This window comes from Eschrichtius robustus, chromosome 21, assembly GCF_028021215.1.
Source record: "Eschrichtius robustus isolate mEscRob2 chromosome 21, mEscRob2.pri, whole genome shotgun sequence".
In the NCBI taxonomy this organism is placed as follows: domain Eukaryota; kingdom Metazoa; phylum Chordata; class Mammalia; order Artiodactyla; family Eschrichtiidae; genus Eschrichtius; species Eschrichtius robustus.
Genome location: NC_090844.1, coordinates 22,892,982 through 22,920,907, shown reverse-complemented (window position 1 = coordinate 22,920,907; position 27,926 = coordinate 22,892,982). Strand labels below are relative to the sequence as shown.

General features: G+C 45.8%; 1 protein-coding gene and 1 long non-coding RNA gene across 2 annotated transcripts in view; both read right to left on the bottom strand.

The window, feature by feature from the left end:
• Positions 1-4,333: 4,333 nt before the first annotated feature.
• LOC137755868 (small ribosomal subunit protein eS7-like) lies at positions 4,334-4,951 on the bottom strand. Its single transcript, XM_068531990.1, has one exon. It carries the CDS (start codon positions 4,949-4,951, stop codon positions 4,334-4,336), a length of 618 nt encoding a protein of 205 aa, XP_068388091.1.
• Positions 4,952-8,985: 4,034 nt separating this feature from the next.
• Positions 8,986-27,926, bottom strand: part of LOC137756113 (uncharacterized) — a 29,514-nt gene continuing 10,573 nt past the window's right edge. Inside the window, exons 2-3 of the long non-coding RNA XR_011072174.1 lie at positions 13,842-13,985; positions 8,986-9,206 (exon numbers count right to left, since the gene is read on the bottom strand). This is a non-coding gene — a long non-coding RNA (uncharacterized lncRNA). The remainder of the gene's footprint in view (positions 9,207-13,841; positions 13,986-27,926) is intronic.

Below are 27,926 nucleotides of genomic sequence, written 5' to 3'. Positions count from 1 at the left end.
CAGGCGGACTCTTAACCACTGCGCCACCAGTTCAGTACCTTCCGTGACCGCTCCTCCTGGCGCCCGGACTGCGTTAGAGTCTCCCCCTAGTGGAAAGCTGCGACATTTCAGCGTCGGTGATCATTTGGTTCAGAACAACGGAAATGTCTCAGGGTTTCTATTTTTAAATATTTCTTTACTTGGGGCTGAGCAAAAACGGAGACCAAAACCAGTGGATTTTTAGGGAATGCAGGTAATAGTAGAACTCCTTACCCTCCCCTGAAGTGTATGCTCTGGAAATCTTCATAGAAATTATGGAAAGTACAGGTTTATCTGAACAATCCCATTCATGCCTGTGCATGTATCGAGTCTCTCTCAAGCCCTCACCTCCAAAGAGACCCAAAGTTGCAAAAGAAGTCATCACATAGCGATCTGATGTAGTATTCAGCTCCCATAGAGAGAAAAATTCTTGTGTTGCATGGGTTTGTGCAGTGTCAATACTGAAAGAAAGAAAGAATGGAAGTTAACATCAATGCGTTCTAGGCGCTGAATTTTGAGACTTTGCCGATGTAGAAGTTGAGCATTCTGAAATGAGCACAGTAGCTCCGACACGGAGGTGGGGCAGATGGTGGGAGCGGAGAGGACTTGACGAGGGCCGGCCTGTGAGACCCACCCTTGGCCCTTCTATCAGGGGCTTCCCGGGACTTTGGCGGCAGGGGTTAGCCTTGGACTTCACTGCACCCAAATGGCTCTCTAATGCCAATGAGTGGGGAGGGGAGGCAGGGAAAGCTTGGGCCAGCCTGGCTGGTGAGGGCTCCCCCGGGTCCCTGTGGCAGAGAAGAACTTCTGCCCACACTTAAGAGACTGCAGGATCAGGAAAGCAGAGTTGAGCAAGAAGTTAAAGGTCAGAGAACCAGACAGGAATCTCTGAAGGGATCTAGATGTGGATTTTAAGCCAGGGATTAGAGCCTGGGGATCAGAGGTCTGGAGGATGAGTGGGAGGCCAGGGCTAGATGAATATACAGAGCAGGCATCCGAGCCAGTGCAGGCTGAGGTGTGCCGGCTGCAGCTACCTCCGGGAAGGCGGTGGCGGGGTGAGGCGCTAGCTGCATGTGAAGGGCGGAGGCGCTTTAAGAACTGCACCCCTAAACTGTGGATGTTTAGGCCAAACCTCCCTCCAGGAGTGGCAAGAGTGGTGTGTCTGAACCAGTCCTGCTACTGGCCTTGGTCCTGGCTAAGCATTCACACGAATCCTTAAGCTAAGGAAATCTACAGGGATCATCCAGAGGGTCAGTTTCATTCTGCCCTTACCTTGTGTCATCCCCCTAAATCTGGGCTGAATGGAGACCTTGCAAATACTCTAAGAGGAGCTATGTGAATTTGGGTTGGCCCAATTGGTCCTGTGGGATCTGTTTTGTGAGCCATCAGGGATTAGTTCTGAATGGTCTGGTTGGGTAGCCAAGTTGTCAGTTAACCAGAACCTGAAAGGAAGCAAGAGCTTTGTAAAACCCACCTAGTACTAGTAGCTGGCACCAAACTCTAGCGAAGTTCCCATCTCTTTCCAGTGGGGTCTGAACAGGTAAATCTCTCCATGCTCCCCTGCTGCACTGCACTGAACACAGGATAAGGGTGCATGTTTATAAGCTCCCAGGGACCATGTGATATAACCCTTTACGTTCATCGTCTAATACGGTAGCCACCAGCCCCCATGTGACTACTGAGCACTTCCAAGTGGCTACTCTGAATTGAGATGAGCTGAATTCCAAGGCTTAACATGAAAATAGAAGGTAAATGAGCTCATTATTATGTTTTTAATCATCTGTTGAAGTGATAATAATTTGGTTACATAAAATATATTAAAATTAATTTCTTCTATTTCCTCTTATTAAAAAAAAAATAGACTTTATTTTTTAGAGCAGATTTAGCGTCACAGCAAAGCTGAGCAGAAAGTAGAGAGAGTTCCCATCTACCCTCTCCATCCCACACCCAAAGCTTCCCCACTGTCAACACCCCGCAGCTGGACAAAACATTTATTACAATTGATGAACCTACAATGACATGTTGTTATCACCCAAAGTTCACATCCTCTAACTCCTTAATGTGGTTACTCATAAATTTAAAACTCCATTTGAGGCATTATATTTATTTGGGGGAGCACTGCTTTATACCTTTCCTGGTGGCAATCCAAAACAAAGACGCTTAAATACTTTAGATGATAAACACATACTTATACAAAATAGACTGATCCAGACTTTGAGATCTTAACCCGATTAAAAACTAACCTTTGTCCCTTCTTTTTCTAGCCAGTTAGGAAAGAAATTACTTAGAGGAAGATCTTCATATGTAGTACTCTATCAACTGAAAGTCTTGTCTCAGAGCAAGACTCACTTTCTACCCATTCTTGGAATTTAACAATCAGCAGCAGCTTGCTGTGGCTCGGGGTGCTGAGATGGGCATCCCTCTGGGAAAATGTTTCACGTGTTTCTGGGGGTTTCTAGCTTCTGGTGCTGTTCTCTCAAAAGGCCAGTTTCTTTCTTTCTTTTTTTTTTTTTTTAAATGTTGTGTAACACACAATATTTTGTGTTAGTTTCAGGTGTACAGCAAAGTGAAACTGTTATACATATAGATATATCCACTCTTGTTTTAGATTCTTTTCCCATATAGGCCAATACAGAGTATTGAGTAGAGTTCCCTGTGCTATACAGTAGATCCTTATTAGTTATCTATTTTATATACAGTAGTGTGTATATGTCAATCCCAATCTTCCAATTTATTCCCCCTCTCTTACCCGCCCCCCCCCCACCCCCGGTAACCATAAGTTTATTTTCTATATCTGAAACTCTACTTCTGTTTTGTAGATAAATTCATTTGTTGCCTTTTTTTAGATTCCACATGTGATATCATATGATATTTGTCTTTCTCTGTCTGACTTACTTCACTCAGTATGACAATCTCTAGGTCCATCCATGGTGCTGCAAAGGGCATTATTTTGTCCTTTTTTATGGCTGAGTAATATTCCATTGTTTATATGTATCACATCTTCTTTATCCATTCCTCTGTTGATGGACATTTAGGTTTCTTCCATGTCCTGGCTCTTGTAAATAGTGCTGCAATGAACATTGGGGTGCATGTATCTTTTCGAATTGTGGTTTTCTCCCGACTTATGCCCAGGAATGGGATTGCTGGATCATATGGTAGCTCTAGTTTTAGTTTTCAAAAGGCCAGTTTCAATCTCCGATCCCACAGGTCCTGTGCTACAACCACTTCTCCCCATGTCCCCTCAGGGGCCTGGCCAGCCTGGGAGAGTCAGAGCCAAGGTTGGGTTGCAGCCTTGTTCTTTCCTGGCTCCACACTGAACACTTACCTTGGAGATTGTTATTACCACTCAGTGCTTGGCTGCATTATCCTGAAGCCTTGTGCCATTAGCAGAGTGGCTTTCCACACTTCAGAAACCAACTCATGTACTTCCCCCCAGGGCTCGCAGAAGAATGGTCTCATTTCCAAAGCTGGCCGGCACTTCAGGCCAGAATTGGCATGAGCTGCCGTCCAAGGCCTGGTGAGAAGGGCTTGTTTGCCTGAGAGGATTAAACAGAGCGCAGTCGGCTAAGCTTCCACGGAGCCGGCTAAAGGACTTCAGCCCTAACCTCTTACTAGTGAGGGTCTTGCCAGCAACGACCAGCCACCGCGGCCTTTCTTTATGGCTGGTGTTGCTCGTCGACGCCACTCCAAGGATGTCACAGCCCGTCTCTTTGCTGTCGCCTTTACCTCCCCTCTACAAACTCCATTTTTATTCTTCCGAAGAATGGCCCCATCTCCCTCCCTCTCCTCACCCCGTTTCTCTCACCCACCAGGCTGCCCGTCTCACTGAACAGGAAAAGGAACGGTAGTCACAGGCTCACATCCTCCTTTCCGAAGAACTTACCTAAACAGAACATTCACTTTTTTAAAAAAATTAATTTATTTTATTTATTTATTTTTGGCTGGGTTGGGTCTTTGTTGCTGCGCGCGGGCTTTCTCTAGTTGCGGTGAGCGGGGGCTACTCTCCGTTGCGGTGCACTGGCTTCTCACTACGGTGGCTTCTCTTGTTGCAGAGCACGGGCTCTAGGCATGCAGGCTCAGTAGTTGTGGCTCGCAGGCTCTAGAGCGCAGGCTCAGTAGTTGTGGCACCCGGGCTTACTTGCTCCGTGGCACGTGGGATCTTCCTGGACCAGGGCTCGAACCCATGTGCCCTGCATTGGCAGGCGGATTATTAACCACTGCACCACCAGGGAAGCCCAGAACATCCACTTTCTTCAAAAGAAACTTCCTCTTTTTTTTTTTTATTGTGAATAATATTTTATTTAGTCATTTTTGTTTACAACTGAAACTCTAGGAATTCAAAATTAACGTCCTTGCCGGTGAGCTTCTTACAGACACCAGAAAATGTTTCAACCTCGTGTTCCACATCGTTCTGCTGTGCTTTATCCAAATGAACCGTTATGAGTCGGCTGCCATCCGCTCTCTTGCCCACAATCTCACTAGGGAAAACCAAGTCCTCCAGGATGGCGTCGTGCACGGCAGTCAGAATGCGGCTCCTGGGACGCTTTTGCTTATTGTTTGTATGGCTTTTTCGAGTTGGCTTAGGCAGAATTCTCCTCTGAGAGATAAAGACAACGTGCTTCCTGCTGAACTTCTTCTCCAACTCACGCACTAGCTGGACCTGGAGTTTCTGGAAAGATCTCAGTTGCGGAACGGGAACAAAGATTATGATAGCTCTCCGACCGCCACCAAATGCAATTTCCTTGGCGGCCGTGAAGTTCAGCTCCCGCAGCTGGGCCTTGAGGTCTGGGTTCATCTCCAGCTGCAGGAGGGCCTGGGAGATGCCCAACTCATACTCGTCCAGCTTCTCGCCGTTGGGCTTCATGATCTTCGCGCTGGAACTGAACGTGGCCTTGCTGACATCCACAACCCTAAGCGCCCATGCCACCGCCATTAAGCGTAGCAAAATCAAAAGAAACTTCTGACTGGAGAAAGCAGGGTGAAAGTCTGTGTTCGTGAGCAACCTCGACCTGCAGGCCACCTCTCGATTCTGATTTAATGTTCTTTCCTCTGTTGTTTCTAACACCGACCCTGGAGTCAAAGGTCATGATCAAAAGTCAGTTTTCCCACAGTGCCCTTCTGTAGCATTGAAATATTTAAATTCTTTTCTTTTCTAATAGAGCTATATTTTCCTCTCTGGTCAAGGAGCTATTAGAAAGTGTGTCAGTTGCAAAAAAGAAAATCCTAACTAATGTATCAATATTTTATTTAAGATTTTTGCATTAGATTTATTAGCAAAACTGGTCTTCTGTTTGTGAGTTCTGTGTGTGCATGATAAACCATCGGTGTCAAATTTTGGCATCAGCGTTATGCTGGCTGTATAAGACGACGTTGGAAGCATTTATTTTCCTTACTCTAGAAAGGTTCTTAAAGTGTTAGAGTGACCTATTTCTTAAAGATTTAAAATAATTCATTTGTGAAATTATCTGGGTCTGCCATCTAGACAACTTCCCAACATCATACATGGTAATTCCTTAGGTTTTCCCATATGTTTGCTTAGAATTAAGCATAAAGTTTTTTCAAAATTTCATCCATCTTTGTGTTATTTCCCCATTCTCCTTTCTAATTTTATGGACTTGTATTTTGTCCCTCAATTTTGGGGTGGGTGGGATATTAATGGCTTATCTCTTTCATTTAAAAGCATTAGACTTTGGACTCATTTTTTTTTCTGCCAAATATCTATTTTTTTTAATTTATTCATTTCAACTCTCAACGTTATGTCTTCCTTTTGCTTTCTGTAATTAGCTTGGGTTCTTTTTCAGACTTCTTGAGTTGAATAATCAATGCATTATTTTGATTATTTTTTATTTATTAATGTTAAGTGCTTAAACCTAACAATTTTCCTCTGAGCATTGCTTTAATCATATTCTTAGGTTATGAAGCACAGCTTTTAAATTTATTCATAATTATTATTATCTAGGTTTTCTGCTTAAATGGGCTGGGCTCTCTGCTCTGAATATCTACCTACTTTAAGTTTGGGGCTTTCCTCTCTTTTGCAGTGAGAAAGGCTGGGGGAGCGGGGGTCTTAGAACACACAGAGGGCTGATTCTAGGACTCCATCCTGTGCCATACACACATCCCCCGCCATTCTGAAACGACAAACTTTAGAATCCCACTACAGAAACGGCCCTTCTTTCTCCTGTGTCCTCTCCAGGAATTTAAACTTAATTGTACCAAGTATAGCACCCCAGGTTGGGTTTTATAGAATTCTTTCACTTACTTTCAGAGATGTTAGCATCCTGCTTTAGATCTAAAGAGGGGATGCTTCATTATACACTCAATCAACGTTTGTCGCATGTCAGGCACCGGTCTGGTTGCTGGCACCCCTTGCCCCTGCTACTCTAGTTCAATTAGTGCCAAATATTCTTCAGAATGGTTTGGGGATTATAGATATTATTTTCTGTATGTTCCAGAAAGAGAAAGAGACAGATAGCATTTTATTCCACCATCTTTTGTCAAATATGTCAGTAATTTTGTTGACCAATACTTGAAACGTTTTTTAGACCTATGGGACTCATAGTCAACTTAAGCTTAATTTCCAAGTGACCACCTTCAGGAATAGAAAAAGAATTCTCTTGACTTAAGCATTTCCCAAGCATTAACTGATCTTTCGTCTCCTAAATAATATTCACCTTTATGCCTTTTACCTTCCATCAAGCAGCAGAGTTTATTGGCCTGATTTATCCTGCTGAAAACACGAGGCCCAGCTGGTAACGACGTGAGAGGGCTGAGTCCTGCCCTTGTCCAAGGAGAAAGCCCAAACTCCCAGCTCTTTGCAGACCTGACTATGAATTTGAAAACATGCTTAGCTCCTCTTGTTACTGCCCGAGGCTGTCTACTGGGGTAGGGGGCAGCCTGGCAACAACAGCTAATGAGGAAGGTCAGAAGGTGTGTCAATAAGCCCATTGTCAGAACTTTTTTTTTCTTCAACCTGCACAAATTGGTCCACAGTGAGACCCAGTAAGAGGGACCCTCAGTCCTCAGGTCACACAGTTCCTATGGCTCCCCTGGACAAGACCAACCCCAAAGAAAGAGATTCAAAACCTAATCATTAAAAAAATGGTATTTTAGTATTTAGGGAACAAATTAATAAGTCATACACACTTAAAAATTCATAAATTATTTCCTCTAGTGTAATAGCAATGCCCTTTCTTGATCCCTGAGTGAAAGGTGGTTATGGAGGTCTGACCAGCAGTAAGGATGAAAAACAAATGCATTAAGATGTGGAGGAAGTTTATAGACATTACCCCACTACCTATTTAATAAAATGCTTTCTTTTTAAGGAATAAAATATGTTTTTCATAAAAAAGAAGCTAATCATAAATCACACTGGAGGTTTTACATACAGCCGGAAAATTGTCAGACGGAGTAGAGCGTCTCTCAGGCAGACTTTTGCTCTGTGTTGCTGGCCTCCCTCATCCCGTGCTGGATGCCCTGAGCTTCCGGAGAGAGCTTGGAGACCAAGTCCAACTCCCCTCTTGGGGAAACCAAAGGCAGTGCCAGGTGAGTGCGTAGACACTTTTCAGCCACCTGCCTTGTGTTACGATGCTTCAAAATGGCTTCAAGCCAGATACCCACTCCATACACTGGCTCAGGCTTTTAAAATTAAAAAAAAAAAAAAAAAATCCTCCTGCAATAAGAGTTGGCAGGCTCTCCTTGAGGGCTCGTGGCAGATGCCCTGCCTCCATACAGTTTTGGGGGATGTAGTGTCTTTGAACTTAGCCTCTCTTGCTAGCCCTTTCTGAAAGAGGACAGTGGCACCAAGATATCTTCCAAGACAGATGACTCTTCTACTTATTTTTTCAAAGGAGTGGGTGGGAAATGGAGAAGAAGTGACCAGAGAGATGGTGGTGGGAATCCATGGGTCTCTGAGGTACTCTGTGATTGTGGCGGGGGGAGGGCTGAAGCACAGGACAGTCGTGCATGGATAAGGACTTGACACAAAAGCCTGGGCGATCTAGAGCTGGCTTCCAGAAGATGCTTTCCTTCTGGACCCAGCTCTCATAAGAGGCAAGATTCACTGAGCTGGTCAGGAAAGTAGCAGAACGGAGGTGATGGCAGCATTGAATGTTTCGCATCACAGGCCAGCCTAACCCTTCTGGAGAACCGACAGAGGCTCTGGGCTAAAAATGACCTCTCCTTCTAGAACTATCTTTGGAACCCTAAAGCTGACTTTCATCCTGAGGGCGTCTGTCAAACTCCAGTGGTCAGGCCACATGAGGAAAAAGCCTCCAGGAATCCCCTGGTGGTCCAGTGGTTAGAACTCAGAGCCTCCACTTCAGGGGGCACGGATTTGATCCCTGGTCTGGAAACTAAGCTCCTACAAGCCGCTCGGCGGCGCAGCCGAAAAAAAAAAAAGAAAAAGGCTTGGGACCTCACAAAGCACAGGATCTGGTAGAAGATCTTCGCACAGTGAAGAGACCCCAATAGGTTATATTTTCAGTGTGGATATGAATTGGATATATGCTGTCCCTCCCCACGACCACCCAGACATCAAGGCAAACTGCCTTTCTCCAACCTTAGTACTTGGGTAAAGGAACAAAATCTCTGCCTTGATTATTCATAAACACAAGGCTATTGTATAATTTTCCAACTTCAATCCACACTATCTGGGTAGTCCCAAAAAACTGAAGTACAGAATTAGTATAGAGTGCTGCTGGGCTGGAAGTAGTCCTAGGCTCCTGGAAAAGCAAATCCTCTCAGATTTGCCTCAAAGAATTGCCATAGATAAAGCTCTCTGAAAATATGAGCTCATCAGCACAGATCACAAAATTCACAAAGATCCATAAGCATAATACAGCTGAAAAAACAGACAAGGGACACAGCTTTCAAAAAGTTTCAGATATTGAATTATCAGCCAAGGAATATAAAACAAGTATTTTAAAATTGATTCAAAGGAAAAAAAAATAATAGAGAGGTTTGTGTTAGTTTGCTAGTCCCGCCATAACTATGTACCACAGACTGTGTGGCTTAAACATTAGCGATTTATTTTCTCACAGTTATAGAGGCTGCTAAGTCCAATATCAAGATCAAGGTATTGGCTGAGTTGATTTCTTCTGAGGTGTCTCTCCTTGGCTTGTAGATGACTATCTTCTCTCTTTGTCCTCACATGGTCTTTCCTTTGTGTGTGTCTGTGTCTCAATCTCTTCCTGTAAGGACGCCAGTCATATTGGATTAGGACCCATCCCAATGACCTCATTTAACCTTAATTACTTCTTTAAAAGCCCTATCTCCAAATACAGTCACATTCTGAGGTATTGGCATTTAGGATTGCAATATATGAATTTTGAGGGAACACAATTCAGCCCATTACATGTTCTATAAATAGTGAGGAACAGAAAAATATAAAAGTTATCAAGCAGATTTGGGAAAAGATCCAACTAGAACTAGAAATGAAAAATATCATAACGAAACTTTTTTGTAAGCCTCAGTGGCTGGTTTAAGAGAGGATTAGCATAGCTGAAGAAAGAATTAGAAAACTGGAAGACAGACCAGCAGTTTATTTTTCACACAGTCCAGAGAGATAAAGAGAAATAATCGGAACTGATGAAAGACTCCAATCCTCAGATTCAGGCATCCCAAGGAACCCAAGCAGGATTTTTAAAAGAAAAAAGAGAGAGAAAGAAATGCACGCCCAGACACAGAATAATCAAACCTCAGAACACTAAAGCCGGAGAGGATCAAAAAAATCAGGCAAATAAGGTAGATAGGTTACTTGCAAAGGAATGACACATTTACAACTGACTTCATAAGGGCCATCATAGAAGCTAGATGATAGTGGAAGAATATTTTTAATATGCTGAGAGAAAATAACCACCAACCCAAAAGTATATGTTCAGTGAAGACATCTTTCAAAAAATGAGTGGAGTAAAGACATTTCAAGGTAAGGAAAAATAAACTGAGATAAAAGGAAATTCTAAGGGCTTGTGTTAGGCAGAGGGAAGTAATCTCAGGTAGAAAGACTGAGATGAAAGATGGCACAATAGGCCAAGAACGTGGCAAATGTAGGTGTAAATCCAAAAAAACATTGCATGAAACAGTGATAATAAACTTCTGTGGGTAAAAGAAAGATGGAAATAAAATACACAGCAACAATAGCATATAAACTGGAAGGGGCAATAGGATTAACGCATTGTAAGATTTTTTTGATAATGTACAGAAGGAGGGAAACTTATTAATTACATTAGAATATGATATGCTTGCTTATTAACATTCTAGGATAAGCTGTAGGAGAAGAGAATTAGCTTTATAACTTTCAAATTATTAAAGAGAAATGAAAAGAAATCAGTCCAAAAGAGGCAAAAAAAAGAATAAAGAAGAGATACAGAGCAAGTAGGATAGTTACAAAACACAAAATAGATCTAGATAAAACATTTCAGCGATTACATTTAAATAAAATAGACTAAATGCCTCAGTTAAAAGTCAAAGGTGTCAGACTGGATTTAAAGTATCTAGCAGCTACCAGCTGCTGCAGTGAAGGGAATAAGATATAATCCTTGCCCTTGAGAACCTCATGAGCAAACAAAAAGAGGCATGTACAGAGCTCATTATAGTGCAAGTTAGACTAAGCGCTAATGTTTGTCATTTCTATGTGAAATGCCAGGGAGGAGATAAGAGCGTAAGTCATTTCCCCTGCCTCAGAGTGACTGATCCTCTCACTGGGGATAAAACATGTAAGCCTAAGAAACAGTTACCTAACAAATCCCAGTGATATTCCCATGAATGACCTTGGACTCAGAGTTCAAGGAGAACAAGCTAAGGAAAGTGCTCTCCCTGTCCCAGAGATGTGCTGTCCCCATGTCCTCGGAAGCAACAAAAGTGTATTTCTGTGAAAATGTGCATCTCCTCTGTGAGTGGGCAAGTCTGCTGGCACATGTTTTTGCAAGTTGTTTTCATCAGCTTCTCACCTGCTCAACTGAAACTCCCAGGCCTCACGAGACCCATTGCTTAACCAGGGTAGAGCTTAGTTCCATGTAGGACTGACAGGGCTGGCATTTAAAGCAATCACAACAGCAGGTGGATGCCCTAAATGTCCCAGGAGCCCACTTCCCAGACCAGCACTGTCCAGTGGAACTTTCTACACTGACAGGAATGCACTGTCAGATACCGTAGCCTCTCGCCCATGTGGTGAGTGAGTTCTTAAAATGTGGCCAGTGAGACTGAAGAGTGGAATTTTTCATTTTATCCTATTTTAATTTTAATAAATTTGATTCAAATACCTTAATTTTAATTCATTCAAATTTAAATCATGGCTACTGTATTGAATAGCAGAGTTCTAGATCATGATGCTGAAGGACATAGTGAGGTAAAGAGTTTTCCTTGAGCGAATAGGTGCCCTGGGAATTCACAGAATCACTCAGCTCCCAAACCAGACCTTTTGGCTCTCAACAGTCAGACGGCCCCACGACACGGAGTCCAACTTCTCATCTCTCTCCACCCCCAGACCCAACGGCAATCTAAAGGACTCCCGGGACCGCTTAACCCAAATTCCATTAGCCTGAATCTTAACCCCCTGCTTCTTGTCTTTGCCAATTCAAGACGTTTCATCGGAGTGAATGGAAAGGTCAGGACACTTTCAACAGCACGTCAGTAGATCCTGGGACGGGGCCCAAGAGTATGAATTATGAAAAGTATGTCTAGGTAATTCTTGTGTGCTGCCAGATTTAGAAGCCATGTTGCTTCATACCAGAAACAGAAGCACAGTAGAGAATTTATCATAATGGGAGCATTTCCTCACACAAGTATTTATTGAGCATAGGATATGAGCTAGGCTTTAGTGTAAGTTAGGGAAATAGCGGTGAACGAGACAGACAAGAGGGCTGTTACATACTCTAGCGTGGGGAGACAAAAATAACCGTAAACAAATAAAAAGACAATTTCAAGACGAGAGTGTTCATCAACATGCAGGAAAAGAGTGTAATGAGATAGGGGATGATGAGGTTTGGGAGCTGCTTTAAACTGAGGTGGGGGAAATCCTCTCTTAGGAGGTGACAATAAAGCTGAGACTTGAACCATGCAGAGTTAATTATGCCACGGTCTGGGGGGGAAAGCATTCCAGGCAGAAGGAACAGCAAGTGCAAAGACCCTGAGACAGGCACAAGCCAGGGCTGCCTGAGGTCTAGAATGAAGGCCAGTGTAATGAGCCTAGAGAAAAAGCCAAGAATGGAGGCAAGGAGGATGGGGTCAGATCATGTAGACAGGGGTCAGATTACATATATGGCAAGTGGCTTAAATTTTATTCTGTAATATGATTAGACACCATTAGCAAGATTTAAGCAAGAGAGCGATATGCAGATTTACACTCTTAAGAAGTTATTTTGCCTGTTAGGTAGAGAATGCAGTACAGTAGGGGAAGTGTGGACACCCAGAGAGAGGAGTTCTTGCTGCGGTCTAGGAGGAGATAATGACTTGGATGAGGGCTGTAGCAGTGGATGTGGTGAGATGTAATTAGATTCTGGGATATATTCTGAAGTTAGAGCAAATAGGACTATGGCAATCAACGTGGGATATAACTGAAAAAAAGGAGTCAAAGATAAACGATTCTTAGCTTTTGGATCTGAGAACTGGGTAGATGAAGGAGTCCTTTGCCTCACAACAGAATCTTGGGGGAGAAACAGACTCTGGAGGGATGCGAAGACATTTGATTTGAGGTGTCTATTAGACATCCAAGCAGAGATGTCATAGAGGCAGCTTCCTTAGGGGAAAGATGAGGATTGGAAAGATAGAGTTGAAAGTCATGAATATATAGATGGCATGAGACTGAAAGAGATTACCTGGAGAAAGAGTGGAGAGGAGAGCGGGGGAATGGGAGAGGAGAGGAACAAAGGGAAGAGAAGAGAAAACTCTGAAGATTCAATGCTGGGGGAATCTAACATTAAGATGTCAGGCAGAAGAGAATGGAAAAAAGCAACAATATGGTAGGTAGGATGGAAACCAAGAAAACATGGTATCCTGGGACCCTGGAGAAGAAAAAGTTTTAAGAAGGAGGGAGGGGGTCAACCGTGACAATAGCTGGTGGGAAGTTTTGTAAGAAGGAGCAGAGAACTGGCCTCTGGATTAAGTAGGTGGAGGTCAGCGGTTCCCCTCTGAGAGAGGTGGGAATGAAGAGCTGGTTGGGAGAGAAAGGAGGGTGAGAAAATTAGAGACAGTGATAACCCGTAACGTTTGAGGAGTTTTGCTCTAAGGAGAAGCAGAGAGATGGGCCGTGGTTGGGCTGGAATGTAGGTCAAGGGAACGTTTGTTTTTGCTTTTAAGGTGACCTATGTCAAGTCAGATGTACATGTCCATGAGGATAATCGTAGAGTACGAAAGCTTTTGAAGATGCAGAATGATGAGCCAGTCTCACTGCCCTCCGAGAAATCAGTCTGTGGTCACCTGGAGAACCCTTAGAGACCACTGCTTGTCTGAGTCATATGATGAGAGCTGCGCCTGTGGACACTCTTGAGTTTCCATGTATGAGAATAAAGGCTAATTTTAATTGGATTGGACAGTGGGAATGTGGCCACTAACGGCTTGACATCTTGGTCTTTTAACAACTCTGGGTGGTGATTCCATCAGTTGGCATGAATCTTACCACCCAGTGAGGCATGCCACTTATGATCCGGCCCCTGGAGGAGCTGGGGGCACTGGATGACTCACCAAGCCAAGTGCTCCCTTGAGTGAGCACCACACATAGGGCAGTCCCCTTGGGCTTCCATCCGCTACTGCAACCGAGGGCCAATCCCCACCCCCACCCCCCAGATAGCGTGGACAGGGCTGGCCTTTAGAATCATTGCCCTACTCACCTGGGGTCCGCTGCCTTCACCCATGGTTGTCCTTTTCGCCCTTAACAAGTCTTCGCTTTCAGGCAGTAGACACTCAAGATGTCACAGGAACTTGGTATGGGAGAGTTGGTTCCTCAGTCTCTTCCTTTCTCGTGAATTGCTCCGCTGTAAGAAGTCAAGAGGAGATGTATGGGTGGAGATGGAACCAGGCACACTCTAGCATCGATATGGATACATTGCTACAGAGCCAGGTGTCTGAGGTTTTTTTTTTTTTTAAAGGGATAGACTATTCCTGCTCTCCTCTCAAACCCCAAAGCACAGGCTTTTTTAATAAGGACCACCAAATACCTGGTAATGCCCATGATGGAGCAAACTGCTACCCTCCAGACTGAGGACAGAGTGGCAGTAGGCAATAGACCCAGATCCAGCTATGGAATCCAGTTTTCCAGGAAGCAGTACATGTTACTGCCTTGAGAGCTGAGGTCTGCTTTATAATGGCATCATGGCTGCATTCCCAGCCCAGCCTGGGAACAACTGCCTAGGCCTTGCCAACAAAACACCAGTAATCCATGCGGGTGAGTGCACATTCCCATACTGGGATGCCCAGGCTGAGAAGGGATGCTTCAATGCCACTCTAGAATAGCTTACAGGGCCACAATGCTCAATGCCATCTGTGATTAAAATGGAGTTTGCTTACTCAAAACAGAGAGCTTTGGTGATTGCTGTTACCCTAGGAAGCCATTTGGGCAAATACTAAAAATCACAGCTGTGTGGTGCCCTGCAGTGTAACTGCCTTCTCTTTGGTTTCACATGAGCTTGTGTTTGAATGAGAGCGCTCCGGTGGCCATTGGGGGACAATAGAAAGAAAGATCAGATATCACCATGTAAGCATTAAATAACTTGCGACGCCAGGAAACGACACTGAAGCAAGATGTCAAAGGAATAGCCCTGTGCTGGCAGGTTCTGGGCTGAAATCTTGCTGGGCTTTTGTTTTTTCTATTTTTGAGGGACCTGAGGATAAACATTACTATAGAATTGCAGAGCAGTTGCTGTAATAATTTATAATCAATACCGACTGAAATAGTGATTTGCCCACGGTGTGTGACTAATAATAGGATAATAACGTGATGCCCGTCACACTGATAGTTACGAGAGGGAAAGAGCCTGACAAGGACAGGACATTGAAATCAGAATGAACCACACAGAAGCAGGAGGCTCTGGAAGGGTGCATCTGGCCTCCTTATATTCTCGCCAACATGGACTCTCATGTACCCCCCAGTGAGAATTTAGCCCCCGGAGTGCAAAACCGCATCCTCTTGGTTGACCAGGACACCTAGGAAAGGCTCAGCAAAGCGAAGTAGGTGGAGTCATATCCTGGTTCCAGGGCAGAAATCTCAGAGGGTGTGTAAAGTGTTCTCAGGGCAGGAAGAAAGGTTATATGTGCCTGGGGGCTTGCTCAGCTAATGCAGTCAGCTACTCGGGAACTTCTAAATGACCCTGCTTAAACAGCACTTGTGTGTCCCTGCGGGCACCAGATGTGGAAGAAATCTTGAAGCTGGTTTCAGCAGCTGCTCTCCCCTTTGTCTTCCCTTCCTCTCCTGCGACTCAGGCCCGCGTGAGTGCCCCTACCTTCCTGAGGCAGAAAGGTCCTTTGAACAGCAGTCGTAGCTTGGACCAGCAGCGTGGGCTTTGGAGGCAGAATGACCGACCGGGCTTGAGAGCAGGCACGACTGACTCCTTGTGTGACCTTGCTTGAGTTATTTTACCTCTAGGCTCAAGTTTCCTCCTCTGTAAAAGGGAGCTTTAAATACCTACTTTGTAGTGTTGCCATGAGAATCTAATGATCAAATATGTGTAAGGTGCTTAGTACAATTCTTGGCATGAGGGGCATTCAGTATATGTTAGCTATTATAAGTTCTATTTGATAAATCAAGAGCCGTTGGAAAACTAGTGTGTTTCTGAGCAGATCTGCCAACGGTGCTGATGCACTAGAAACAGCTGGGAGGGGGAGTCGATGCTGTGCCCGCTGGGGAAATCTCTTAAGTGCATACACTCAAATGATGACAAAGTCCGTTCTACCTGGACATAAGGTCATCCTTGGCTCCAAATTCCTGAGTGTACCTCATGTGGCTACTGGGGAAAGCCCGCCTTGTTCACAGGCCCTTCGAGGAGCCAGCGAGGCATCCAGAAACTGGAGTCTCTCTGCCTCACTCTGAGCCACAGAGAGTGGATCCAGATTCTCCTGGAGGCCCCTCTCACTACGAGGAAGGGGTTCCCTCTAGCAGTCAGGGCCTCATTCACATAGATATCTGCACTAAGCAGGGCTTCTGCTCTCACCCAGATCCAAGCAATCTTGCACGCCAGAGGCACAGCACCTCCCAGGACACATATCAAGGGAAACATAACTAGTTAATGTCTTTGGACATTGCTTGGTCCTTGATTTTCTTTTCTTTCCTTTTCTTTCTTTTTTTTTAACAAGAGCTTCTTTAGTCACAATGGCTTAAAAAAATAAAAGCTGAGATGAATGACTTGCAAATGTAGTATTTTCACAAATGCTTATGAGCAAGTTTGAGAAGATACAAAGGAAAATCATACATTATACTCAGGTATATTAATTCCCTAGGGCTGCCATAACAAATTACCACAAACTTGGTGGCTTAAACAATAGAAATTTATTCTCTCACAGTGCTGGAGGCCAGCAATCTGGAATTAAGGGGTCAGCAGGGCCATTTTTTCTCCAAAAGCCCAAGGGGAGGAGCCTTCCTTGCCTCTGAGCACTTCAGCTTCTGGTGGCTCCTGGCTTTCCTTGGCTTGGGGCTGATCTCTGCCTCCGTCTTCCCATGGCCATACTCGCTCTGCATCTGTGTCCAAATCTCCCTCTCCTTTCTCTTATAAAGACACCAGTCATTGGATTTAGGGCCTTCCCTTAAATCGAGGATGATCTCATCTCATCTCAAGATCCTTAACTAATTATATCTGCAAAGACCTTATTTGCACATCAGGTCACATTCTGAGGTTCCAGATGGACATGAATTTGGGAGGGGACACTATTCAACTCACCACATCAGGGAACATATAATTTAGTAACAGGGGTGAGACAAATAGCTGTCAACTAGAATACAAGGTAGAGTATGAGCTCTGGAGGACACTGGTGATGAGTGATGGCTATGCAAAGGAGGGAATATTCCCATTCAGCGGATCTGGAGGAAACAGTGGATAAAGTCATTGGAGAGATAAGCCTTGAAGGATGATTTTGTAAGCTGGGGCATTTCTGGAAGAGGAAAAGCCCGCGTACAAAAACAGACAAGAGAAGCAGAGGCTGTGCAGTGAACATGGGATTCTGCTTACTGTACTATTTTGAAGAATAATCATTGGCCACTTTATACGTGACCCTGCACCTTGATTACAAGCACCCAGTACAGCGCTTTGCACATTTCAGAGAGCTGGTTGATATTTGGTGACTGATAACATGGGAAAGTTTAACTCTGCTTCTCCCATTCAAATTCTCAAATTGCTAAGCTAACCTCTGTGGTCATACACATTATCCTTCACCAACAGGCACTAAATAATACAATCAATGTAACGATTAATTACTTAATTCAAATAAACAGCTAATTAAAGTCAAGTGTAGAAGGGTAACATGGCCCTAATTACTAAGCTGGCTAATTGTTTCCCATATTCCTGGAACAAATTCCTACTTCATTGTCCTTCTTTCATGCAACAAATTGATGGTTTATAATGTGCAGGGCACTGACTAGGGAAATCAGTAATGAGCAGCATGGAACGGCCCCTGCTCTGTGCTGTTCCAGGACATGTCACCCAAATGCTTACACGCCACCTGCCGGTGACCACGACGTGAAGTCACATTTCCTTTCATACCCAAGGTACGATGACTCTGGGTTCCTACCTGCCAACTTACCAAGGGTCTCCTTCAACAAGTATTCCTGAGCTGTCATGAGGTTGCCTACCTTGGTGTGTGAATTGGTCCTTCCTGCCCTTTGCTAACCGTTCACTCGGGGGGACAGAACCTCAGGCCAGCGGTCTCAGCCTGACTCCTAACTGCTGCTTCCAGATCACCCTGCCTGAGTGAGGAGGGGCCCGGGGCCACTGCCAGCCCCGCCGGGGTCGTCCTAGCTTTCTGTGGGGATTACCCTCTGCTCCCAGGGCCCCGCTCTCCCAGGCAGGGTCCTGTCTCTGTTTAGCGTCTGAGGTGCCACAGGGTTAAGGTTCTGCCTGGTTATCTGGCTGTTTGAGCTCCATCTCCTTCGCCTGTCCTCAGCCTCCTGTGGATGCGGACGTTGCTTCTCAGCCCTCGCTCCCAGGTGCTACCCACAAGATGGTCCTAGGTTGACCAATAGAGCAGAATCTCAGAGAATCACAGAATACTTCGCCTTCACAGAATGCAAGGCATTTCATTAACCCCTTGCTCCAACTTCCTCATTTTACAGAGATTAAACAATTTTTTTCCAAAGCCATACACGTAACTATTTAATTTTATGGATGCCATTATCAATCTGTTGTATTAGTATACTAGGGCTGCTGTGACAGAGTGCCACAAACCGAGCGGCTTAAACAACAGAAACGTATTGTCTCACAGCTCTAGAGACTAGAAGCCTGAGGTCAAGGTGAGGGCAGCTTTGTGTCCTGCCGAGGGCTGCGAGGGAGCATCTGCTCATGCCTCTACCCCAGCTTCTGGTGTTTGCCTGGCATCCTTGGCGCTCCTTGGCTTGTAGAAGCATCATTCCAGTCTCCGCCTTCATCTTCACATGGCATTCACCCCGTGTGCATGTCTGTCTCCAAATTTCCCCCTTTTAAAGGATACCAGTCACATTAGATTAGGGGTCCACCCTCCTCCACTAGGACCTCATCTTATTACTTCTGCAATGACCCTGTTTCTAAACAAGGTCATATTCTGAGATACTGGGGGTTAGGACTTCAATGCATGAATTTGGAAGGGTAGGGACACGATTCAACCCATAACATCTGTCCTCACTCACATCAAAGTGTGCGGCTTGGTGGGGATTCATCTCTACATGCGATTGGAGTCTGTCATGACAAAGGATCATGAGTTCCCGGAAGCAGGCACAACTGTTTTTGGCTGACGTGATCTGTGTTTACCTGAAAACATATGTTGACTTTCCAAACAAACTCCATCTTCTTACTGTCTCCAAAACTACTTTGCCTCAGAAATGTTCAACAGGGGCTCATCAGGGGGATGCCTCTCAGGAAACCCAGGGTGTTTAGGTGTGCTGGGGGCATCGGAACCTCCCAGCCCTCACAGGGGAGCCGCCAACGCCCACACGCTCTGTGGCCGCCCACAGTTATTCCAGCCTCGCAGTCAGAGCCTCCTCCAGCAGCCGCTGACATTTATTTAGAAACTAATTGTGCTGCGGTTTGGGACATGAAATGGAAAAAGATCGGTTCACATTGCAATCCATCTTGGAATGAAACGGCTGTTGTGGCTCCAGCAGAAAATTGTTCCATTAAGTCAAAGGCAAACCTCAATTCGAAGGACAGAAAGGCCAGAGCCTTGAGATGAGGGTCTCTGTGTTTCAGAAGCACCACTGCATTTTAATAGCACCGCAGACCTCATAATGCTCGGGTCCTGCCGCCTGTAGAAATACTTTACTCCCCCTCCCTTTCCCTAAACAGTTAATTCTCAGTTATCCACAAGCATTTAAACCACAGCAGTATTCTAGTCTCAGACTGTTGGACCCTCCTCTTCTAAGAAAGCTATGCCTTCCTTTCTAACATTTGGACTGTCCCCATCCTTTGAACTCTACTGCATGTAAAATCTGGACCCCTCATTCAACAACCAGCAGAAAACCTTATAGAACACCTGTTTTACTGCACACACATATACCTGATTTCCCCTGGGAGGCTTTTAGAAATGCAGACTCTTGCGCTCCACTCCAGACCTACTGAATCAAAATCTGCATTTTAAGATGTCCCCATGAGCAGAATACATCTGCTCTCCCGGGGTGAGGGTTGGGTGCAGACCCTCAATAGATAATTGTCAAACCAGTGAATGGCTGCATATCTCTGGGGCACATACTCTGTCCTCCCTCAGCTGACCACCATTAGTGGTCATAGAATGCACACTACTATTAACATTAATTATTCATTTCCCCAGACCCACTTAGTTCTCTGCAAAACAATCAATATTTTGATATAACACATGGTCCATCTGAATTTCTGAATGAAACATAAGTATTTTCTTGATCTTCTGCTGTTTAGGATTCTCTGTGTCATTGTTTTAACAACCCTACAAGGATTGTCAAAGTTAATTCAAACTTTTTATAGCTTTTAAGTTGAGGATTAGAGAATGCTGACCCTGAAAAGGAATGTCAGGATCATTGAGGTCAACCTCTTCACTTGACAGATGAGGACACCAAGTCACGGTCAACTCATGGCCTTAGGCAAGTTCACCTACACCTCTGGTCCTGTGCGTTCTAGACACTGGACACTGAATCGTGCTACCCTGGGCTGGTTGGGATGCTGTACAAGGTGTTTGGCCTGGTAACTTCTCACCATCTAACCAGATCGAGAGGACTGCAAACTGAACGGAATTTCTTCTGCTCTTATCCTACTCTCGAAGCTCTTCCCAGAGCTCACTGGTGCAGACTGGGAGAGGAGAGAGAAGGAAATGGGAGTCCTTATCATTGTCCTCACTCATAATAAAAATGCTACTAAGGTGTCTGCAAACTATCCCAAGTACAAGGGACCCGTGCAAGGGGGAAAATTCTGGAGACATCCAGAAACGCTGAGAGGCTCACCACCTCGTTTCACTCAGTTCTTTGAGAAATAACGAGACATCAGAGGTGGCTTTCCTCTCCATCTTCTGTGTGCTTTCACGATGCCAAAGAATCATCAGCAGTAGAGATGCTTGGAAATCAAGCTCCCGGGCTCTGATTAGTTAACTCATTCAACTAACTGCGGCCCAGAAGAGCAGAGATGCTAACCAGGTTGCTCCTGCCGACGGGAACGCGGAGTCTTCCCGAACGTCCTTGACCTTGGGCACAGGGACCGCTCTGAGTCCACAGCTCCACAGGGACAGTCACAGCCTCACCACCCACCAGCCACACCTCCACTCGCGCCATTTATTAAACACCCATAGGTGCCCAGCTTGGGCGAGTTGTTCTAGATCTCTTACTGATGCCCACCACTAGCTTTCTTTACTGATATGTGTTCTGAGGCCCAGAAGCTGAGAAATATTTATCAATTTAAAATGTACACCATGGGACTTCCCTGGCGGTCCAGTGGTTAAGACTTCGCCTTCCAATGCAGGGGGTGCGGGTTCGATCCCTGGTCGGGGAGCTAAGATCCCATGTGCCTCGATCCCTGGTCAGGGAGCTAAGATCTCACGTGCCTCGTGGCCAAAAAACCAAACATAAAACAGAAGCAATATTGTAACAAATGCAATAAAGACTTCAAAAATGGTCCACATTAAAAAAAAATCTTAAAAAAACAATATACATTGGAGCCAGAGAAGAAACCTGAGAAGACAGGTAAAGGCATAAAAGAGCATCTCAAGGTTGACCTAGCAATGGTCCAGAAATCAATATATAATATTTACCATATACTCAAAGAAATAAATCTTTATTTAAATCTTTATTTAAACACTTTAAGTAAATGAAAATAGATGTGTTGAATGTAGATTAGCTGAAGCTCATACACACATAAACACAACACAAAACGTCTCATATAAATGTATATACCTGTATCTCATATCTCATACATATTTCGTAGATATAAATAACATCTATGTAGATATACACACACACAATCTCTGGGACCGTGGGTCTAATCCGCTCACACTCCCTATGGATATTCTTCTTGGGCTGTTCCTTGGGCTCTTTCTTGGGTTGTCTTCTGTGGTCACTGATGGCCACCGGAAATGTCCAGCCAACACAGAAATTCTGGCGGTGAAGCTCGTGGAGCCCTCAGCTTCTCTCGCATCCCCACAGGCCTAGAAGGTTGCAGTGGATGTCAGGTGAAGAGTTTATTTTCCCAGAGAACAGTACTGATGGGGGAAAAAAAAAAAAAAAAAAAAAATCCACGTCACCTGTAGTGAGTAGGTCTGTCCATGAGGTGGTGTCATTAGTACAATTGAAGCAGGAGGGAATAAGGTCAGGGCGTAGAGGGAAGCCAATCAGATTGATCGTGGAATAATAAATCCATGCCATCTCCACAAACTCCCATCCCCACGTTCGACAAACACCTGCCCGGGCCTCCAGGGTGCAGGTGATTTCGCAAACAGAGCTTCTCAGCTCCTAGACCAGCCCCGCTGGAGGCTTGGGAGCAGCCCAGGCAAGGGGACACGTGAGAAGCCATGGGCGCGCTGGCTGTGTCCCGTGGGCTTGAGTGCGGTGCTCCCACGGTACCTGGACACCCCTCCGCATTCCCTGGCCGGTGGGGTTGTCTTCTGTGGTCACTGATCGCCGCGGGAAGCATTCCAGCTGACACACAAAGCCTGGCGCTGAGGCTCCTGGGGCCCTGGGCTTCGCTGGCAAGCTCCTTCTGCCCTTTCAGGACACACCTGGAGGCCCCTGCCAAGCAGAGTCCACTGAGACAGGACCGTCAACAAAAGCGCCCCGTGTATGGAAAACATCCCCAAACCCCACTTTTTGTGAGCAACTCCTGCTGAAGTCTGAACCACACTGCAATAGATAGTCCCACTCTGCATGGTCTTCAAGGAGAGAAAAGATGCTGTGAAAATAATTCACTACTGAAGCCTTTCCTGTGGCCAGTTTTGTTTTCCAGTTTTAGGAAGTTCCATTGCTATGTGGAGAAAAGTACCTTCTCTCTTCACCAGAGAGAGGGGACCGCAGCCTTGGGTGACTCTGTCTGCTATAGGCCAGGCATTTTACGTTGTCACTGTCTGTTTCTCAAAGACCCTGTTCTCCTGGGACCTCACGGAGGGGCAAGTCAGGTCTGAAAAGGGGACAGTGGTACTTGCTTGAGGTCACACATGTGTCAGCCACACAGGCAGTGCACACCCAGAGCTCTTGGGCTTTCTTTGCTGTGTTGCCTGCTGCATAGATACTGAACAAGTGGCTTTAGAATGAAAAGTTGTTAACAGTTATATAATAACGCCCCTTAACATTTGGGTGGTCCTTTATGTATACAAAATGCTTTTCCATTGCCCAAGACCTGGTGAGACAAATCCTAGCACTGAGGTCCACCCCCTTCTGCTCTGGCTCTCTCCCTGGCCACCCCCACCATGGCCTCAAGCCACGGATCTCCCCGCTGGGCTGGCCCTTGCTCCCCGATTCACTGCGAGCCTGCTGATTACTTGATGCTGGGAGGCTGCCACCAACGCCAGTGTCCTGGGGGCTCTGAGGTCATAGATCCTGGGTGGGCCTGGGAAGGTGGGCGCCAGAGCAGAGCAGCTCTGTGTAAGCAAATCTGGCCTCTGTTTTACCCAGGGCCAGCCTTGGCTGACGCTCAGCAAAACATCAGTGATGAAGGGACGACTCAGCTCAGCCCAGACAACCCAAGAAAGAGCCCAAGGAAGAACAGCCCAAGAAAAATATCCATAGGGAGTGTGAGCAGGTTAGACCCACGGTCCCAGAGATTATGTGTGTGTATATATACATAGATGTTATTCATATCTACGAAATATGTATGAGATATGAGATACAGGTATATACATATATATGAGATTTTGTGTGTTGTGTTTGTGTATGAGCTTCAGCTAATCTACATTCAACACCTGCCAATAAATGTGGTCTTTTGGCTAAAGCCCTTTAATTTGGAAATTAAGTCTTATGTGTAACTTGTAAGTTAAATTGGACCCAAGAGTGAATTGGATCTGCATTGAAGAGAAACCAGAAATCTAATAGGTTCTGGGGTACCCTGAGTTTGCTACATCACAGTAACAATAGTGGCAGACATTTGTTGGGTTCTTACTGCAGACCAAGCTCTGTTCTAAGTGCTTCACTCTACCAACCTCTTCCTTCAGAATCCTGGCAAGCACATACTATTTGTGCCCAGAAAAATGAGGCACAAAAAGATGATGTGACTTGCCTGAGATCACACAGCTAGTAATGAAGGAGTCTTGAGTTTGAATTCGTAACCACCATTCGGTACCAAAATGGCCGCTGACCTTGCATGGCCATGTTGGAGGTTGCCTGTGGGTTCTGGAGCTCCACCAAGTCCCTGTTATCCAGGGAAGTCTTGAACGAGATCTGACCCTTGGGAGAAGCCCCAAGACAAACCAGTCTCTGTGGAGCAAATGGAGTGAGAAGTACCATTGGTGGCACCCCACCATGAGTCTTGGATACCTTGTTCTCTTCTCTCTTTCCCATCCTTCCTACCGAATCCTTCCTGCCTTGTCTGTCATTCAGCTAATCGACTCCAGCTCAGCCAATTCAGAGAAGGAGACCCGACTACCCTAGGTCACAGCTCAACTTTGTCTTTAGGTCAGCAGTGGCAAGAATGGGGCAGCAGCCATCCTGAAGGACCCTATCAAAGTGCACTCTTTGTCTTAGTCTGTTCGGGTGGCTATGACAAAATACCACAGACTGGGTGGCTTATAAATGGCAGAAATTTCTTGCTCACAGTTCTGGAGGCTGGAAGCCCAGGTCATGGTGCCAGCATGTTGGGTGAGGGCCCTCTTCCAGGTCACAGACTTCCTGTTGTGTCTTCACATGGCAGAAGGAGCAAGGGAGCTCCCTGGGGTCTCTTATAAGGGCACTAATCCCATTCATGAGGGCTCCACCCTCAGGACCTAATCACCTCCTACTAAACCCCACCTACTAATACTATCAGCTTTAGGGGTTAGAATTTCAACATATGAATGTGGGGTGGACTCAAACGTTCAGACCATAGCACTCCATCTTCACTCTGCCCCCTGACTCGGACCCCAGCCTGCAGCCTACGTAGGTGGATTGTATCGTGTCTGCCCTTATCTTGGCAATATGGCCATGTGGTTGCTTTTGTACATTGGCCTTTTTGGCCCCAGCACACAGGAAATGAGTATAATTGAAGCTATAATGTGAATTTGTCAGGAACACAGAACACACTCTACTGCACGTGCTCACTCTGACAGACGCTGTCTATCTAATTAGAGGGCTTTAATTATTAAAGCTCCCAACCACTTAGAGCGGCACGTCACCAAGTCACCACGCACATGTGCCTGAACAGCACAGGATTAGGATGAAGCGGGCTCACATCTGACTGTTACTGTGGATCTCAAATTTGTTTGACCATGTCTCATCTCAGTCACAAAGTCCCAACGGTCCTTTCCAGGCCTGGTCCTGCAGACAGAGCTCTGAATTGGCTCAGGTCCTGGATTCTGGTCCTGCCTCTGCAGTTGACTCTTGGGGTCTTTGGTCAGTCCTTTTTTCTTCTCGGTGCCTCCGTAGACCCACCTGTACTGTGTGGCTACAAATATTTGCTTAGGATCATTTTAGCAGCTGTGAAGTGTCCTGGGATCTTTGAATGAAAGACGCTCTATTAAAGCTTATGAGCCAAGTGACGACTCTGGCCCCATCCGCACAGCAGAGCTCTGCAGGAGACAGACTGGGCCCATTCATCCTTCATACAGGCCTAACTTTATCCCAAAGCCTCACTGTTGGCCAGGGCTGCAGGGCTCGTCAGAGAACGGAGTGGTCCTTGCACTTTCAAAGTGCCCTCTATTTAGTAGGGTTGCTTTTTTCTTTTTCTTTTTCTGTTTTTTTTTAACCATTGCATATTAGTAAAGGTAAAACAACTATCCAAGAAAAAGGACAATCGTGAAAGAAGGAGGCCCTCCTCAAGGGAGATCTGTTGATTAGGGCATTAAAAAGGTCAAGGAGGTCATTTTGCCTGGAATTGGAATTTATACTGTTAGCACATTGGACACTCCTGCATAAATATCAGAGTGCCATTTTTGCATGTATTTTTGCAGACTTGTGTGTGTTGGTTCAGGGTGTCCACTGTGCAGGAGAGCAGAGCTGAGAATGAATAGTAGGGTATGTGCAGGGCCGGCCAGGCTTAAGTGTGAGTAGTTTTGCTTCTCCAACATGGCTCCCCTGTTGCAACCCATAACCCTGCATCTGTCTTGGGGCGTTAGCCTTAGAGCTCGCATCTGCAGCCTGCCTGAATCTCAGGACCCTCTCTCTACCTCCCCACCCCCCTTTCCTCCAGGAACTTTACTGAAAGAACAGTAGGTCTCTGCTTGCTCCCTCCTCAGTCCATTTGGTCTTCTTCATCTTTGAACTCATCACCAGCCCCAGGAGCCAGGTGTCCCATCAAGATATCATCCCCGGCTGTGGACGTCTAAGAAATGTGGCACTCCCTTGGGAGTCTCCACTCCCTGTGTCATCAGCAGGAAACTTCGGAGACGCTCAGGCACCGTGGTCTCTAGTATCACCCCTTTTCTGGGTGTGCAGAGCGTAACTCCCCTTTGCTCTCATAGAATAATGCAAACATCTAGGCAGGCGTACCACGGCCTCACACTCCACGGTCTGTGTCTTCCCGTTTGACTCCAACTCCCCTCCCTCACCTCTTTGTTCCTCAAGCCCGGCCACACTGTTCTCCTTTCTGTTCTTCAGACTCTTCCAGGTTCATTCCCACTTTGCACTTCTGCTGGTCCCCGTCTCTAGGACACTCTGCCCACCCAAACTGGCGTGTCGGCTCCTTCTTAGCATTCAGATCTTTGCTTAAATGTCAATTCTCAGAGGTTAATTCCTTGGGGATCTTGTCTAGAATAGTCCTTCCCACTCAGTCACTTACATATTGTACAGCTTGTCTTCAGACTTTGGGAACCATTGACAATTACTGATGCCGTGTATGAGCTGACACGTCTATTTCTCTGTCCCTCGGACCTAGTCTGGCACCCTCAGTGCTGTATCCTCAACACTATGTAATGTATCTGGCACTTGGTAGACTCTCTATACAAACATCTGTTAAATTAATCAATGAATGAACAAACTAGAAATCTTTGTTATGGATTCCAAAAGGTTGCCAGTGAACTTCATCTCTCAAACCTAACGGTGTCAGGCACTGTCACTGGGAGTCACATCTGGACCCCCTGGAAGGCCACGGTGCTGGACCGCAGCTGGCTTGCAGCATCCCAGCCACTGGGAAGCGGAGGGCTTGCCTGTGGCTAGGAGACCATGATATCTGGGGTGCGGCAAAAATCAGCCTCCAAAACTCATCAGGGAGTCCTACTGGGCCACGACTAGTTGGAGGATAGGCGAGCAGGAAGATCTTGGTATGAAGCATAGAATATAAAGTGGGGAAACCAGCCCAGAGAGAGAGCCTGGAGGGACTCCCAGATCCACAAGAACACGTGTCCTTGGTTGAAGTCCCCTGTAGTTTGGGGTGAGCTGGCGAAGGACCAGTTAGAGTAACTTGGTTCAGTCCCACAGTGACCGACAACCGTTCTCCCGAAGGCGCGAGCTGCCCCCGCTGCTCCTCAATCTGCCCTGAGGACCTGATGCCGCGTCCTGGCCGAGGGCTCTAGGCGGGGCGGGGAGTATTCATTGCTGACTAAGCCTTTCGTGCTGCAGAGTAGAGGATGGATTCAGAGGAGGGGCAGTTCTCATAAACGACCACCAAGGAGGTTCCTGAGCCGTTCGGAAAAGAGCTGGCAACGACAGAAAGGAGGAAGAGAAGGAGATGCACGCAACAGGAATTACTGATTCGGAACTGAAAAAAATACGAATTAGATCAGATTAGATGGACAGAATGGGGAAGACGGAAGATGCCATGAGGCCTGGGAAATCTAAGCTTGTTCGTCTGCACAGAGGCTGTCAGATGCATAAGAACAGCGAGGCCGGGGTAGGGTGAGGAGGGTAGTGCACTTGATCTCGGGACAGGCTGAATTTGACAAGCTCATAGGCCCTCCAGAGAGAGGTTTTTTTCCATAAACAGATGGAAATATAGGCCTAGAGCATAAGAGAATGGAAGAAATTGTATTATTTTGAGTAAAATGAGGCTCTAAAAGGAATCAAGAATTTTCGTGGAAGGAGAGGGCACCGGGAGGACATTTTTTTGGTTTTATTTATTTTTATCTTTTAATTTTTAAAATTTTATTATTATTATTTTGTATTTTGGCCGCGCCACGAGGCATGTGGGATGGTTCCCCGACCAGGGATCGAACCCTGGCCTCCACAG

What these genes read in the sequence shown, in the direction of transcription:
- LOC137755868 (XM_068531990.1), bottom strand. Translation starts at nt 4,951, where the DNA reads ATGGCGGTGGCATGGGCGCTTAGGGTTGTGGATGTCAGCAAGGCCACG.